Genomic DNA, 16426 nt, shown 5'->3' on the forward strand with positions numbered 1-16426 from the left:
GATTTTGCAAATCCTTCATTTCTTCACAAAAATTCTAAATTCAGCAAATCCTTCACGCTAACGGAAGAAAAATCTTCAGATTAGGTCTTGCAAATTTGACAGGATGAGACTCGGGCTTAGAGATCGGGTTGTATTTTGGAAACGAGTGGTTATATAAAACGGGTAAGATATTCTTTATATCCTTAGCGACATGGATCAATGAAAACGTGCGTGTGTAACAAAGCCCAACCTTCAACTGGGCTGGTGTTCGAAGGGTTGAAAATAATTCATATAAAAGATGTTAGGAGATATATAAACACTCGCGTAGTTTAAATACTAAAGTAAGTTTTGGCCCAAGTTCAGAGATTTTTTTAATGTATTTTCTCTATTATAATCATAACAAAAGTGTGTTGATTGTCTCGTTGATGAAAATATATAAAGAGATAATAATTTGATAACTTGCATGGTAAAATAGAAGTTCTTAGAAATAGTTTGAGATAGTCATGATACCTATTATTCAAACTGAGATTTTTTTTTTTAAAAAAAAGGGAAGAAAAAAAAAATAATCACGTAAATTAAGATAGAAGAAGTATCGATACAAAAATCAAACATCAAAATTTATCTATAATTAGTGGACCAAAAGAACTATTAACTAGAAATAGTAAATTGACATATTAGATTGACTTTGGATTAGTTAAGATGAATTAAGTTAATAAATGGGTAAACAAAATGAATTTCACTTTTTGAAAGTTTTTGAAATTATTAATTGTGGCATGGTCTCAAATACATGTATTTAGTGCGTCCATATATATATATATATGAATTTTGGATATTTGAGATCAAAATTAAGAGTAATTTGTTTCAGATACATTGTATTCAAATAGATTCGTATGTATTTAGGATACATAGACTCTCTCGCTCGCTGCTCTCTATGTATCTGAAATGTCTCGAATATCTTATACATACATACATACATATATATATATATATATATATATATATATATATATATAATGTGATTTGTATGTATTTTAGATACACTAACTCTCTCGTTGCCTCCCTCATATCTCGTTCGCCTCTCTCCTATCTCGCTCGCATCTCTCCTTATTTTATATGTATTTAATAGCGTATTTAGTGACAAAAATACATATATTTAGGTGTGTTTGACTTGAAATTTAGTTAGTGAAACAGTATGTAACTATTTCAAACTATTAGAAAAATTAGTAAATATGATAATTTTTTGTAATTGAAATTTCTAGCTTTTATTTAAATATGGTAGAAATATTTATATGACTAAGAAGTTGTTCTTTAATAAATAAGTGAATTAATGATTCGTTCAAAATTTATTTGGCTAAAATGGATTCAATTGATTTGAGCTAAAATGCATAAAAATCACCTTGTTCAATTCTTTCTAAATTTTGATTATTTTATTTATTCTTTTTAATCAATTTTTAGTATCAAATTAAATTATTAGTCTTCTTTATTAACACTCAATATCAAATAAAAAAATAATTTAACAAAATTTCTCGTGAATCAATCTAAATTAAATAAATATAATACACTCTTTGATGGGCCCAAACATAAACGGGTCGAATGAAATTAGGATTTGATGGGCTAACAACTCGGATCCAGGACAACACAATTAGGGTTTCGCCGCCCCCCTTTCTCTTCTATATAATGCTAACAACTCTCATCTTCTTCATCATCAATCACTTCTCAATTTAGCCTCCTCCACTAACCCTTCAATGGCGTCTTGTATTTATTTTTGTCACTTTTTTTGTAGATCTCTGCACGTAGCCTCCCGGGCTCATCCGATTTATATTTTTTACATGAAGTTAGAAGCCCCAAAGCTCGTGCTATAAGTTTTTTTGCCGTTTAGTGTTGCAGTATTAGCCCTTTTGTACCTTTAATCCATGGCTCATCTGTGTCAAATTAACGGCTAAATCCTTTTTTTTGTTGATTATGATGCCTCATATCACCTTTAGCTTTTCTTCTAAATTCAATGAAAAATATAGCTAGTCAACGAGGCATAGACCAAATTGCGGTGTTTACGTGGGGTTTATGCATTTTTTTCCTGTTGTTTTACTCCTAAGTCCACTGCTATATTATTGATTGATTCTCCAAAAAAATATTTTTTTTTTGAATTTTGGCTATGATTAGAAGATTTATCCGCGCTTCTGAGAGTAATCTATGAAGCATATGATAAAAAAAATGGTTGAATTTCTTAATATGAGCCTAATTTATTTATTGATTTGTTTGAAATTTGGCAGTGATGATATAAATTCAGCTTTAATGCCAGTTCTGCTTCTGATTTTCTGTGATTGATAGAGCTGTTCATATTTCTGAGCCTAAAAATTCTTGCTTTACATTTTCATTAGTTGAGTTTTATTTAATTTTTTGTTGATTATAGGCCAGTGATGTATGGTAATTGTCCGTACCATATGAGGAGCTTTTTAGCTCCATTGATGTTATATTACCTTTAGCTTCTGAGGCCTTTTAGTTTCTTCCTCGTCGCATAAATTTGAATTAGTCGAACTCCAATAGCTGATTATCCTTATTTGTTGTTGTACATAAAACCATTTTTAAGGCTTCTTTATCTGGTGGTTGAAACATAATCCATTTTCGATCAACTCGTTCCCTAGAAGCAATATTATTTGTGTTGCTCTATCGTATTTTTACTCTTTTCATAACCCCTTTTTGTCAATTGTGTTTGGAGTAACACTGTGGAGCAGCTACATTTTAAAAAAATATTTGTGCTTATGATGATATAGTCCATGTTAATGAGGTGTGGTAGATCCAAGACCTTGCTTTGCAGGGAGAACCACTTGGTGAAACTATATTACATATGATCATATTGGATTTTTCTGAGGCTTTTTGATCATTTTGAGTTCACTATACCCTTACTCCTTTAAATTTTGGGTGTAGGGTCTGATAAACTCATATAGTGTTTATGAGGTGTTGTCATCAGCTTCTTCTTTTGTATCAACATGTTTGGAGTTAAATAACAGCACTACATTTTTTTTGTCATTTGTTTGAATTCTTTAAAAATGTTGTTACACTTTTTTGTTGTGGTTTAATGCTTGATGAATTGAGTTTACTCGGGCCTCATTTGTTTTTATTTAGATTAAGAGGTCTGAATCTGAATACATATATACAAATTTGAATATTAAGAGGTGGTCTCTAAATCTGAACGCTAAGAATGTTGTTTGTTTTCAATATTTGAATGTAGAAGTGAAATTAAACATTATATTAATAAAATTCTGCAAACTTCATTCTTTTCGAGCTTCAATCTAATAATTTTCCTAAAATCAATTCTAAAGTTAACCAAACTCTCTTAAAATTGAATATAAACTCCAAACGATATTTTTAACTATTTGTAGGAATTGGCTATCCAAACTAATCGCAAACGAAAGAGCAGTCAGTGATTCGTAAAAGAAATAAAATTTGTATCAATAATTAATTAGATAAGTAATCTAATTGTAACAAATGAAGAAACATAATAAACGGTCAAATGAATTAAACTTGAATAAAAAATGTAGTACACACACTTTAAAGCTGAATTAGAAGAGAAAATTAACAATAAATGAAAAATGTAACTAACGAAAGACATGAGTGATGTTTTGCAATATGTATTACAAATATATTTTGCAAATGTTATAAATGTATTACAAGTGTTACTTAAATTATTTTGGTTGATATTACATAAAAAGGAGTGAAGTTTGTATTATATATTATAAATGTATTGTTCGTGAATTTAATACAATTTTAGTGCAATTATGAAACATATGTAATATAACTTTAATACAATCGCAATACCTTTCCATAAACTTCACCTTTTTCGAGTTTCAATATAATATTTCTTCTAAAATCAATTATAAACTAAACCAAACCCTCTTAAATTTGTGCTATAAACTCCAAACGATATTTTTCAATTACTTGTAAAAATAATCCATCCAAACTAATCACAAATTTGTAAAATTCCAGTAATTAATTCAAAATTTGAATATTTATAATGACTATCAATATTGAACTCTTGTTTCTATAGTTTGAAAGATTTGAAATTTCTATTTGAGAACATGATATTGTACATTTTTTTGATTTTTCGTTTTGGAAATAACTAGTGAAATATAGATAAAAACTGATTCAAAACAATTATTTAAATGAAAAAAAAAATTGAAAAAAAAAAGAAAAGAAGAAGAATTAAAAAAAAAAGAGAAAGGATGATACAGGAAGAGACAACGAAGAAGAATAAAAAAGGAGGAAGAGAAAAAAGAGACGGAGAAAGAGGCGAAGGTAGATATGCAGTACAATATTTTAATTCTAAAAAATTGTTATAGTTTAGTTAAAAAAATTATATTAACATAAATAATAAATATTATTTTAATATTACATATTTATGTGATTTTACCCATTTTAAATTTATTGTCCTTTTTTCCGTTCAAATACTTAAATTTATAAGGCTTACGATTGAACACTTAAACGCAAGCCATTTTTGCAGCAAGCCCAAATGTTTTATGGATGACTTTCAAATCATACTTAGGTGAAATTATTACAAATAAAAAAATGATACCATTAATTGGTAGTGAAATTTTTTTAATTGAATTGAATCGATATAAAATCTTTGATATATTATAATAGTGCATTCAGCATATTGAAAATTTAGATACACCTTTAATGTCACATCAAGGAGATACAATTTATGGCTTAATATTTCGATTAAAGTCGTTTTTAGTTTAAAACGTGACAAAAAAAATACTTGACGAGAGAAATCATGCCTGTTTACCCGGTAATTGAGGTGTCTAAAATGTTTATTTTTTAATTAAAGAATATTTATTCATTGTATTGAGGTGTTTTGGAAATAATTTTTTCTATATGAGAAGTGTTTACTGAAAATTTTAGAAAAGAAACAAGCATTTTTAAAGTAACAGAAGCTAAAAGAAAGTAATTTTTTCGAATATTTTTGGAATATGAGAAAAGTTATTTTTAAATTGATTAGCTAAATATAAGTTATTTATTTTTTAAAAATGTATTTTAAAAAATTATTTGGGACAAGATTTTTTTTCAAAATAAATATATTATGAAAGTTTAAACCTTTGTATAAATATCAATTTCGTTAATTCTCAGTTTCTCCTCCTTTTATTGGACAACTTGCACATTTTGGACAAAAGGAACAAAATATGAGTTTAATTAAGCAATTTATATGGTTGGTGTAAATAATTTATATACCAATTAAGTCAACTTTTACATGTAATGCATCATATGTAAAATTCTTAAATCTCACATTTTAAGAAAAAATATTTATAGAATTATTTGGATGATCACAATAATAATAATAATAATAATAATAATAATAATAATAATAATAATAATATATCTTGTATAATTTCGCAAGTGACGACTATGAAAGCTAGAGTGTATACAAACATTATCGCTATCTCGTAGATGTTGAAAGATTGTTTTTGAAAGATCTTTAATTTCAGAGCAGTAAATTCACAAAGAAGAAGAAAATAGTGTAGAAAACATATGAACTAACAAAGGAAGGCATATAAAAAAGGGATAATACCCAATTACCCCCCTAGCCTATACCCAAAATCCCTACGACACACCTTATCTTTGATGAGGTCCTATTACCCCCTCCAACTTTTTTTTTAAGTAATATATTACCCCTTGCGTGCCTACGTGGCAAAAATCGTGATTTCACCCATGTAGGGCGCGTGAGTGCGGAGTGAGTGCAGAGTGAGTGCAGCTTTTGGCTAACAATGGCCAATAAAAATGAGTCACGTGTCAAAGCAATTTGAAAAAAAATTCAAAAATAAATTTTATTGTTTCTCTCAAAGCATCTTCTTCCTCTTTTCAAAAAATAACCCCATGTTTATGGTTCTTCATTTTTGAAGAAGCTCCATCCATTATCATTCAAGCTCCTTGATTTGAAAAGGTAAAGTAAAATTTAATATATTCTTTACATCTTTTTATGTCGATTATTAATTCTTATTTTATGTCGATTATTAATTCTGAACTTGATAATTATATTAAACCAAATGATAAAATAATAAAAGATCAATTTTAACAATTTGAAACAAAACTCATTATCTTTATTCATATAGATTTATTAATTATGGGGTATAGGGAGTGGGGTGGGACGTGAGAGAGGAGGAGTATATTTCATTAAAGTCACTTTATCGAAAACTGAAAAAGTGGATCCCGGCGCGTGTTCAACAAACAAATCGACTTTGCAGATTATTTTTGCCACGTAGGCACGCAAGGGGTAATATATTACTTAAAAAAAAAAGTTGGAGGGGGTAATAGGACCTCATCAAAGATAAGGTGTGTCGTAGGGATTTTGGGTATAGGCTAGGGGGTAATTGGGTATTATCCCTATAAAAAAGGAACAAGAACAATAAAATAGTGTGATAGTCGAAATACATTGAACAGCAAAACTGATGGATATCCTAATTAAATTCACCACAAACCAAAACCCTCGAAAAGCAAAAACAACCATTCTCTAACAGTAACCTTTTACTCAGGTATGCGACCTTTATAACCTCTTATCTAAGGTCATGTAACAAATAAATTAAAAAATATGTCATGTCTTGTACAATCATCTTTACTAATACTTTTTCCGTCAACGTCTCTCTCATCAGCCCCACTATAACCAATTTCTCAGACCTTCTTATTGGGTATCTAGGCATCTCTTTTCCACATGTCCGAATTACTATCTCAATTTTTTTCCTATCTTGTCCACCGCAGAAGCCACTCACACTTTAATACGAAAATGCCCATTCAGAATACCTATACTCCTAGAATGCGCCCACACATTCATCTTAAAACATTCGCATTTCCTGAACATAAAAGTTTTTGACTAATCAACATTTAGTCTCATACAAATAAGTGAGTCTAATCACCACTTTATAAAATTAGTTTTAACTTTTGATGGTATCTTCTTGTTATACAAGATGTCGGATGCAAGCCTCTACTTCATCCTTGTCTCACCAGCACAGTACGTGACATCATCATTGATCTTTCCATATCCTTTGATTTGAGACCCCAAATATTTAAATCTTTCACTCTTGGGGATAACTTGAGTATCAAGTCTCACTTTCACACCCATTTTATAAGTTTCATTATCGAATTTGCACTTCAAATACTCTGTCTTGAACCTGCTCTTTCTAAACCATTTAGAATTCAAAGTTTGTCTCCATGTCTTCAATTTATTATTGACTTTGATGTGTGTTTTCTCAATCAAAACAATGTCATAAGTTAATAACATACACCAAGATATCTCATTCAGAATATATCGCGTCAATTTATCCATTATGAAGACAAATAGAAACAAACTCAACACTGATTATTGGTGCAAACTAAATCTCAACTACGAAACACTTCGAGTCTTCTCTCATAGTTCTTAACCCACCTGTAAAATTAAAACAAAGAATATCAATAGGGAAAAATTACAAAGTATACTACTTAATACTATTATTAACAAAATATCAATATATACTTATATTTAATTACAAAACTAAGTTTTTACATTTCATACATAATAAAAAATTTTATTTTTTATTTTTTTTCGGAATTTTCTCTCTCTGGCTTTTAGTAGTTTGTGCCATATTAAATGGAGTGTAATTTGGTATTTAGATTATCAATAATTTTCTCTCTTAATAAACATACCCATATTCACACGTTTTTTTTATGTCCTTTTTTTTTTATGTTTTGTGTAGTTATTATTGGGATTCCTTTTATATAAATATTACAAATTCCTTTTCACACGTTTAAGTATTTTTTTTTCGTTTTACGTGTTATAGTCTTTTTTTTTTTTATATCGAGTTATTTATTTTATTTAAAGATTTTTTAGGTTTATCGTACCAATAAAATTAGCATTATTTTCAATAAGACAACTTTCATATATAGCAAATAAAAAATTATAAATAAGTTTTTATGTTTAAATGGATCCTAAAAGAAAAAATAAAAAAGACACGAAATATGAAGACACAATTTTTTAATGTACAATAAATTAAAATGGGAAGAAAAGAAATAAAAATAATTTTAATGGTCAATTTTCATGACATAAGTGACCGTTCAAAGAATTAACTTGAATTTTTTAATGCTCATAACCTTTAATTATATAACAATGAAACTTTAATTTGGAAAATATCTTTTGTTAAAATAAATAACAATAATAATAATAATAATTTTCATCCATACAAACTTACGAGTTAATTAAATTAATTTCAAAATTAAACATAAAAAAAAAAAAAAAAAAGAAACACAAGAAAAATGATGATAGAGAAAAAGAGTAAAAAAAAACATGAATTCCACATAACATATGCTGCTCCGTTTCATTTTATGTGATACTTTTTGTTTTTCGAAAATCAAACAATTTAACTTTGATCAAATATTTGTGTATGGAATCTTCAAAAATTTTAAAATGAAATTTATATATTTGTAAATTACGTAAAGAGTATTATAAGTCACAACAATTGATAATTCAAAATGTTAAAGAATCTATAAAAAATTTACGATAAAAAATTGATTTGTTTGAATCTCAAAATGCGAAAAATGTCACATAAAATGAGACGAATGGATTAATATAATATAGATAAAATAATTCCTCACACAATTAATATGAATAGTTGTGCCTCACAATAAAATAATTCCTCACACAAAGTCATTGCCCTTTTCCCTATTATAAATTATATACTAAGCAAATTTAATATATGAGAATGTTGCTTGTGAGTGAACCAAAGAATTATTAAATTAACAGTTGTAAGATGTGTCACATGTATAAACCTTAGATAAACCATCAAATTGGGAACATCGGACTAAGAAAAAAAAATAAGATTATGAAAAAAGATTAACTAATACTCCCTCTGTTCACAATTGTTTGTCAGGATAAAGTCATACATTTTTTTCAAGAAAAATTTAATATATGGTATAATTTTAACTAATATAACCTTACTATAGCAAGAATATCAAAAGTTTACATAACTTTTCAATTGAACAAAATAGAATAATTATTAAGGACAAAATCTTAAAAAAAATCACAATTTAATTTTTGATTGTTTAGATTGAATAATAAATATTGTACATCTATTTTTAGTATATCTATTTTTATTATATCTGCCGAACAATTGTCTAAGGAGGGAGAAAAAAAAACTTGGATAAACAAATTCTCAAATCCCATAGTTTGGACCCAAAATTTACATTTTTTAAAAAGTTGTCAGACTAATAATATTTTCAGACAACTCATATAATGACACTGTTGTACTAGTATTCTTTTCTTTTTTTTTCACCACTCCTTTGTCTCATAATTACTCATTTTTAAATTAAATCAAGATTTTGACAGAAATCCTGAGAAAAGATTCAATCTTTGAACAATTTTTGTTAAGAGGAAAAAGAAAGAAGATGAGGGGTTTCACATATTTAAGCAAAGTTCTTCATAGTCATTCTTCTTATTCTAAACTTTTGGTTCTCTGTTCTATCAGGTTATTCTTTTTGATCCCTTCATTTTTGTTAAATATTCTTAGTGACTTCATTTTTTTTTTGTTTCTTGATGATTTTTCACTAACTTGTTTGTTATTTGTGTAATATGACTCTGATTTTGAACCAAACAACTCCTAAGAGCTTATTCACTTTAAACTCCTTTATTTCATTACTCATTTGATTCTTAGGTCGTTAGCTTAAATCAAGATTTGACAGAAATATTGATAAAGTTTCAATCTTTGAACAAAAAATGAGGGGCTTTAGATATTTTAGTTAAGCTTTTGGTAGCTAGTTTTCTTTATCTCTTCCTTTTGGGTTCTTGATTTTGTAATGAAAGGAGAATCTCTGAATTTGTTTTGATACTTGAACATATTGTCATTTACTCTTAGATCCAAAGAAGCTAAATGAGAATGTTAGAGTGAGTTAAAGTTTTTAGGAAATGGACTAAAGCTAAATGAGAGTGTTAGAGTGAGTTAGAGTTTTTAGGAAATGGACTAAGGGTTTGCTTATATGGACTTGGGCACTCCTCCGAGTTAACTTTCGAGATTGAGTTAGGTCCAAGTGTCATATCTTTTTAGGTGATCATTTGTTGTTATGACTCCACATGTTGGTTTGAATAATGTGAATTTGTATATAACAATGTAAACACTTAATGACCATTCTTTTTTTAATTCTCGTGGAGAATAGCTCGAGAAATCGGATGCTCTACAAAGGTAAAATTGTGTAGCTTGGATTCAAAAGTTGTAATAGAGTTTTTAATGAGTTGAGCTTGACAAAACATGGCCGATATCATTTTCTTTTATTAAGTTAGACTTGAACTGGTTTTGGCTTTTGGAAACTTATCTCTCTGATTACAAGGTTGTTATGGTTTTCTTACTCCGTCGTTTCTGTTTCTTATAGTCCTAGACACGTGCCTCTTAAGTTTTATACAATGAAAACGTTTATAGAATTCACAACGAGAGCAAATGCATTTATAAACTGACCTACTAAACTATAATGACTCACTTGAAGGATTGATGTTTAATGTATGAAATGTTGTGGTCCTTTAAAGAATGATCTTTTTCATCCATATTTCGTAGAGGATTTTGCTACTTATACTTTTCTTCTGGCTGTTACAGTACTGGAGGTCTGTTGGTATATGCGGAATCGAATGTAGAGAGTGGAAAACAAGTTGTTGAACAGAATCAACCAGAGTCTAAGAAGAAGAGAGTAGTGGTGCTTGGAACAGGATGGGGTGGTACCAGCTTCTTAAAAGATCTTGATATTTCTTCATATGATGTAAAAGTGGTTTCGCCGCGGAACTATTTTGCATTTACACCACTGTTACCTAGTGTCACATGTGGTACAGTTGAGGCACGAAGCGTAGTAGAGCCGGTCCGGAACATAATAAAGAAGGTAAGGAAGTTATGATAAGGAACTTGCTTGCATTTCGTTTTTAGTTTTATGTTGTAGTCACAAGATTTGGAATTAATAGTATAGCTTTGTGCACTGCATCTTAAAAAAATCCTTTTGCCCCTTCAATGCTTCCTCTTTCACTGGGTTTTCGATTGTTCCAACCTGATCCCTGGAATATTACATTTAGTATGTGCTAAAGTTTCTCCTAGGCTGCCTTGTTTTCTTTTGAAGATTTTTCTGCCTCTTATTGTTTAATTTTTGTTGATTGGTCCGGCAGAGAAGTGGAGAAATTCAATTCTGGGAAGCAGAATGTCTGAAGATTGATCCAGAAAACCACACAGTATCTTGCCGTTCTGGTATCAATGATAATTTGGCAGGACATAATGATTTCTCCCTACAATATGACTATTTGGTTGTCGCAGTAGGAGCTCAAGTAAACACTTTTAACACACCAGGTGTTATGGAATATTGCCACTTTCTGAAGGTATGATTCTCTTGCATAAAGCCTTTCTTAACTTAGTTGGGGATGCATGCCATTTATTCCCTATGTTGCTCGGACTCTCTTAAAATATTGCCGGACAGTGTCAGATCCTCCAACAATACACTTCCGTTGGAGGATCCGACACTCACCTTATGATATTTCTTAAGAGTTCGGAGGACATTTTTTACTCCTGCTAGGGACGTGTCTTTATGCATTTCTGAACCTGATCAGATTGAGACATCTCTTATTTTTCTTGAAGTGTAAAATTTCCTTTCTTTAAAATAAATGAATCATGTTTCATACAGGAAGTTGAAGATGCTCAAAGGATACGGAGGACAGTAGTAGATTGTTTTGAAAAATCTGTCATTCCTGGCCTAAGTGAAGAAGAGCGAAGGACCAACCTCCATTTTGTTATAGTTGGCGGTGGTCCAACTGGTGTAGAATTTGCTGCTGAGCTATATGACTATGTTTATGAGGATTTAGTAAAAATATACCCTTCTGTTAAGGATTTTGTGAAGATAACAGTTATTCAGTCCGGAGATCATATCCTGAACACGTAAGATGCACCATTCCTAGATTCACTTTACAACTGAACTTTTAATACATGCTACAGCCTCTTTGATATAGGTGTTGTGCTGAAAGATTTGAGAGTAAGGAAGATAGAGAGGTGTGAAGAGAGTTAAATTCATACAATGTGCTTCTTGTGGGCATTCTTTTGTTATACTTCGCATACACTTCCTAATAAAGTATATTTTGTGTTCGCAAGCTAGAGTGAGTTTAAATGAATAAGTGAGGATTCACATAACCGACCACAACTTGGTTGGGAGTTGGGACTAAGGCATTGTTTTTGTAATTTCCACTCGGTTAAGAGACAAGAAGAATTTTTTAATCAACAACCCTTAAATCGCAAGTTTGTGTCTCTGCAGATTTGATGAAAGAATAAGCTCATTTGCTGAACAGAAATTTCAAAGAGATGGAATTGAGGTTTCGACAGGTTGCCGTGTCACTAGTGTGTCTGATCATTTCATCGGCATGAAAGTAAAATCTACAGGAAAAAACGTTGAAGTACCTTACGGGATGGTTGTATGGTCAACTGGAGTTGGTACCCGTCCATTTGTGAAGGATTTCATGGAGCAAGTTGGCCAGGTATCTTGCATTCCCTTTCTCTTAGTGTTTCATGGCGGTTTCTGCACTAAATGCATACTTAAAAAGTTACTCTTTTTGAGTTTAATTAATTAATCACCATTTAATTTTTTTCATTTCCCCTTTGAAGGAAAAAAGACGTATTCTAACAACTGATGAATGGTTGCGAGTGAATGGCTGTAGTAACGTGTACGCACTAGGTGATTGTGCATCTGTAGATCAACGTAAAGTAATGGTAAAGAAGCCTTACTTTAAATAACTGTACTCAAATATTTAATCAATTTTTTATTTGTAGTACGTTCAATTCTTTATCTATGGTGAACTTTTTCCAGACATTGATAGTGAATAGTCCATGATTTATGGTCCATAAGGATAATAATGCTAGTTTGTTGTGTCACGTCAAAACAAGTACTTTTGATGTTACTCAACGTACAATAATTTTTTAGTGCCCATGAAATACATGCTGCATGAGGATGATCATGCATCTTATATTCTCCGAAATTATGTTTTCAAGATACTATTTTTATTGTCTTTCTATCTTCCCCCTAAATTTTCGTTTCTGTGTAACTACGCGGTTAGGAAGATATTTCAGCCATTTTTAAAGCTGCGGATAAGGATGATTCTGGAACATTAAGCGTCAAGGAATTCCGAGATGTTTTGGAAGACATAATAATCCGTTATCCTCAAGTGGCCTTATATCTGAAGAACAAACATTTGTTAGAGGTGAAAGACTTATTTAGGGATTCAGAGGGAAATGAAAGAGAGGAGGTAGATATTGAAGGTTTTAAGTTGGCCCTTTCTCATGTAGATTCTCAGATGAAAAGTCTACCTGCCACTGCTCAGGTACTTCTTCCATTGTTCGTATTTCATCCGTGTTTCTCTTTTCACCGATTTTGCTCGGACTCTCCAAAAATTATTACCGCACCCTTGTTGGTTCTATCAAAAAATGCACTACTTTTCGAGGATATGTTTGATGAATCCGAGCAACATGTTTTTCACTCAGTATTCTGCTTTAGTTTCAATTTCTTATCTTTTCACATGCTTTAGGTTGCTGCTCAACAAGGTACATATCTTGCTAGATGCTTTAACCGCTGGGATCAATGCAAAAGTAATCCTGAAGGACCTCGCCGTTTTAAAAGCTCTGGACGTCATGAATTTCTTCCCTTCGAGTATATATAACTCACCTTTTTTGAATCTTTCTTTTTCTTATTTTCATTGTTGCATGTAAGCATACTGGGATAACTAACTGCTAAAGTCTGAGCCGGAATCATTCTCGAGAAATTGTTCTTCCATACAACCAAAACTTTTTGAGATAATGATCAAAAACACATTGAACTATCACTTTTTTGCAAGTTTCACACCCCAACTATCATATGTTCCCTTTTCTGACCTGAACTATTACCAACTGTTCTACTTTCCTATCTAAACTATCACCATCTATGTATTAAAGCATACCTAGGTGAGTAGATCGTGATAGTTTAGGTAGGATAATGGAACAACTGATAGTTGGCCTGATCCGCTTTATGTATGATGATAGAGGAACAAGGACTATTTGATAGTCGGGATACAAAATTCGCGAAAAAGGGATAGTTTTGGTGTGTTTTTACCATAAGTTTTAACGCTTCTATTAAAAAACATTTGTGACTTTGACAAACAGATCAGAAATGTGGTCACTGGCCCTTTATCATTTCAGCTTCTTTTCTGCAGTGTGTTTTGCTTAGAGAACCATCAAATATACACTTATCAGCAATTTCTTCGATGTTGTTTAGCTGCTCATGTTGTTTATTGACTCTATGATCTTGGCTTCTAACCTCCTTTTCCTATCGGTAAATAGATACACTCATTCACAATAACTTTCGTTATGCTATTTCAGGTATCGCCATTTAGGGCAATTCGCCCCTTTAGGTGGAGATCAAGCAGCAGCAGAACTTCCCGGAGACTGGGTTTCTATGGGCCATAGCACACAGTGGCTATGGTACTCAGTGTATGCAAGGTAATAATAGACAGCTTTCGTATGACTTGCGTATAATATTAATATATGCGTCTTACTATCCTTTTTAGTCTGTTCTAAAAAAAAAAACAATCCATCTTTCTAGTTATCAAGTTCTTAATTTCAACATTGGCATCTTACTCATACTTACACTCAGAATGACATGACACAAGATTAAAAGGATATGTTTTGGTATGTTACAACTTTAGTTTAAGACGATAAGATTCAAAAAGTCTTCTTTACATTCTCAAACTTCGTTGTCCAATGTTCAGTCAAACCAAGGCATGAAATGAAACGGAGGGAGTGTATCGTTTCTTCCTTCTATATTCAAAGAGTCTAAATCTGATATTTTTGTTTTACATTTCAGCAAGCAAGTTAGCTGGCGCACGAGGTACTTAGTGGTTGGTGATTGGGTAAGAAGATACATTTTCGGAAGAGATTCAAGCCGGATTTGATGAGTTCAACGCCACATAGAAGGCGGTGCGTGTTCTTCACTGTTTTGCTTGACATGCTTAGGTTGTTATGTTTATGCTTGAATCAGGTTACATGCCATTGTATTTGTATCTATTTTTCATGATCAGTTCCTGGAGAAATACACTAAGAATCTTTGCAACTTTGAATGTATAAACTTGTTCCTTAGCAAGTGACTGAGATTGTTAATTAGATTGTAAGTTGTCTCTTTTTTTATTTTAAGATTCAAGCATCTCGTATTTGAAATTTATTGACCTGATTAATTTGGATTTGCGTGGTAGAAAGCAATCTTTGTGGCTGGTGTCATTCCTACTCAGTAGGATTCGGTTATATTCCGATTGCCACATGTCACCTTTTGATATGTCCAAATGTCAAATTCTATTTTTGACTATTTATGATTCTCTACCCGACAGAAGTGACTTGAACTGAAACTTCTAACTAAAAGGGAAAGTACTTTTATCGTTTTATCACAATCTCTGATGGTAATCATAAATTTGTAATCTATCTTAATACATTGTCAATTGCCATTAAACAGACATTAAACACCCTCCACCTGAATCACGAACGGAATAAAAAAGTGGAAGCTTTCTACAAGGAGATAAAAATAAATAAATAAATCAAAGATTATTGTAATTCATTTTGATATATTATATATCACATTACAAAAAGGATTGAACTACACAAAAAAAAAAAACCTTTGATAATTTTCATTCTGAGAAAAATATTTACACCAAAACATTAAAAAAAAGTATGAAACAACATTGTATTAGTGAAAGTTATTGTATTTGAGTAAATTATTACAATTATTATTTTACTCAGCGAATGATATTCATATTGGAAATCATATTAAATTAAATACTTCTCTTTCAAGCAAATATTATTGCTAAAAAATTCATTTGTTGGATTCCATATGCTTCGAACATATACAAGATTTGAAGTTTATGAATTTTTATATCGACTTTAAGTTAATAAGCAAATAGTAATTGACTTTTACAATCAATTATTTATAAATATTTAATGGTATATGAAGGATCTCGATGAAAATAACTGGACTCGTATGAATTTATACTTCTCAGCTAAGTTCGCTCTTAATTTATATAACATAGTTCGATTTATTAAATTCAAACAGTTTAATTTTGATCGAGTCGACGGATAAGATTGCGCCACATGTCACCTTTTAGTCTTCCGTTAGAGTGAACGACATACGTGTTTTTGGATTGCAGACACGCCAATGTCTCAAAAGTATAACGGGGATATCTGCATACCATTTATTGATAGTTCGAAAATATATTTGCCCTTTTCACCTTTGATTTATTATGAAATTTTAAAAATTAAATAAGATTTTTGAATTTTGTAATCATAAATTAGAGATATGTGAAATTTTGTACTTCCGTTATGTTTTTCAAATTGTTTTTGGGTTGAGTTGGACGTCATTGAAATCAATCTTTCTACCTCATCTTTGAAATGAACATAAAGTCTACATGTAC

The 16426-nt window shown here is 30.6% G+C and overlaps 1 protein-coding gene and 6 non-coding genes across 7 annotated transcripts; all 7 read left to right on the plus strand.

Annotated features, from left to right (window-relative positions):
* Positions 1-1766: 1766 nt before the first annotated feature.
* On the plus strand, positions 1767-1926 carry LOC114074521. Its single transcript, XR_003574950.1, has one exon. It is a non-coding gene; the product is annotated as a small nucleolar RNA snoR134 (small nucleolar RNA).
* A 200-nt stretch (positions 1927-2126) lies between these two features.
* On the plus strand, positions 2127-2216 carry LOC114074517. Its single transcript, XR_003574945.1, has one exon. It is a non-coding gene; the product is annotated as a small nucleolar RNA U36a (small nucleolar RNA).
* Positions 2217-2240: 24 nt separating this feature from the next.
* Positions 2241-2332, plus strand: LOC114074565. The gene has a single exon (XR_003574985.1). It is a non-coding gene; the product is annotated as a small nucleolar RNA Z223 (small nucleolar RNA).
* Positions 2333-2388: 56 nt separating this feature from the next.
* Positions 2389-2474, plus strand: LOC114074520. Its single transcript, XR_003574949.1, has one exon. It is a non-coding gene; the product is annotated as a small nucleolar RNA snoR117 (small nucleolar RNA).
* Positions 2475-2734: 260 nt separating this feature from the next.
* Positions 2735-2850, plus strand: LOC114074566. Its single transcript, XR_003574986.1, has one exon. It is a non-coding gene; the product is annotated as a small nucleolar RNA Z278 (small nucleolar RNA).
* A 36-nt stretch (positions 2851-2886) lies between these two features.
* On the plus strand, positions 2887-2997 carry LOC114074513. The gene has a single exon (XR_003574941.1). It is a non-coding gene; the product is annotated as a small nucleolar RNA snoR97 (small nucleolar RNA).
* A 6136-nt stretch (positions 2998-9133) lies between these two features.
* On the plus strand, positions 9134-15168 carry LOC107002655 (external alternative NAD(P)H-ubiquinone oxidoreductase B1, mitochondrial). The gene is made up of 10 exons (XM_015200768.2): positions 9134-9461; positions 10578-10854; positions 11132-11338; positions 11641-11891; positions 12262-12481; positions 12609-12713; positions 13058-13321; positions 13526-13647; positions 14352-14471; positions 14836-15168. Exons 1-10 carry the CDS (start codon positions 9382-9384, stop codon positions 14921-14923), a joined length of 1734 nt encoding a protein of 577 aa, XP_015056254.1. The 5' UTR covers positions 9134-9381; the 3' UTR covers positions 14924-15168.
* The last annotated feature ends 1258 nt before the right edge of the window (positions 15169-16426 follow it).

The sequence above is a fragment of the Solanum pennellii genome, chromosome 10 (assembly GCF_001406875.1).
Source record: "Solanum pennellii chromosome 10, SPENNV200".
Taxonomy (NCBI): domain Eukaryota; kingdom Viridiplantae; phylum Streptophyta; class Magnoliopsida; order Solanales; family Solanaceae; genus Solanum; species Solanum pennellii.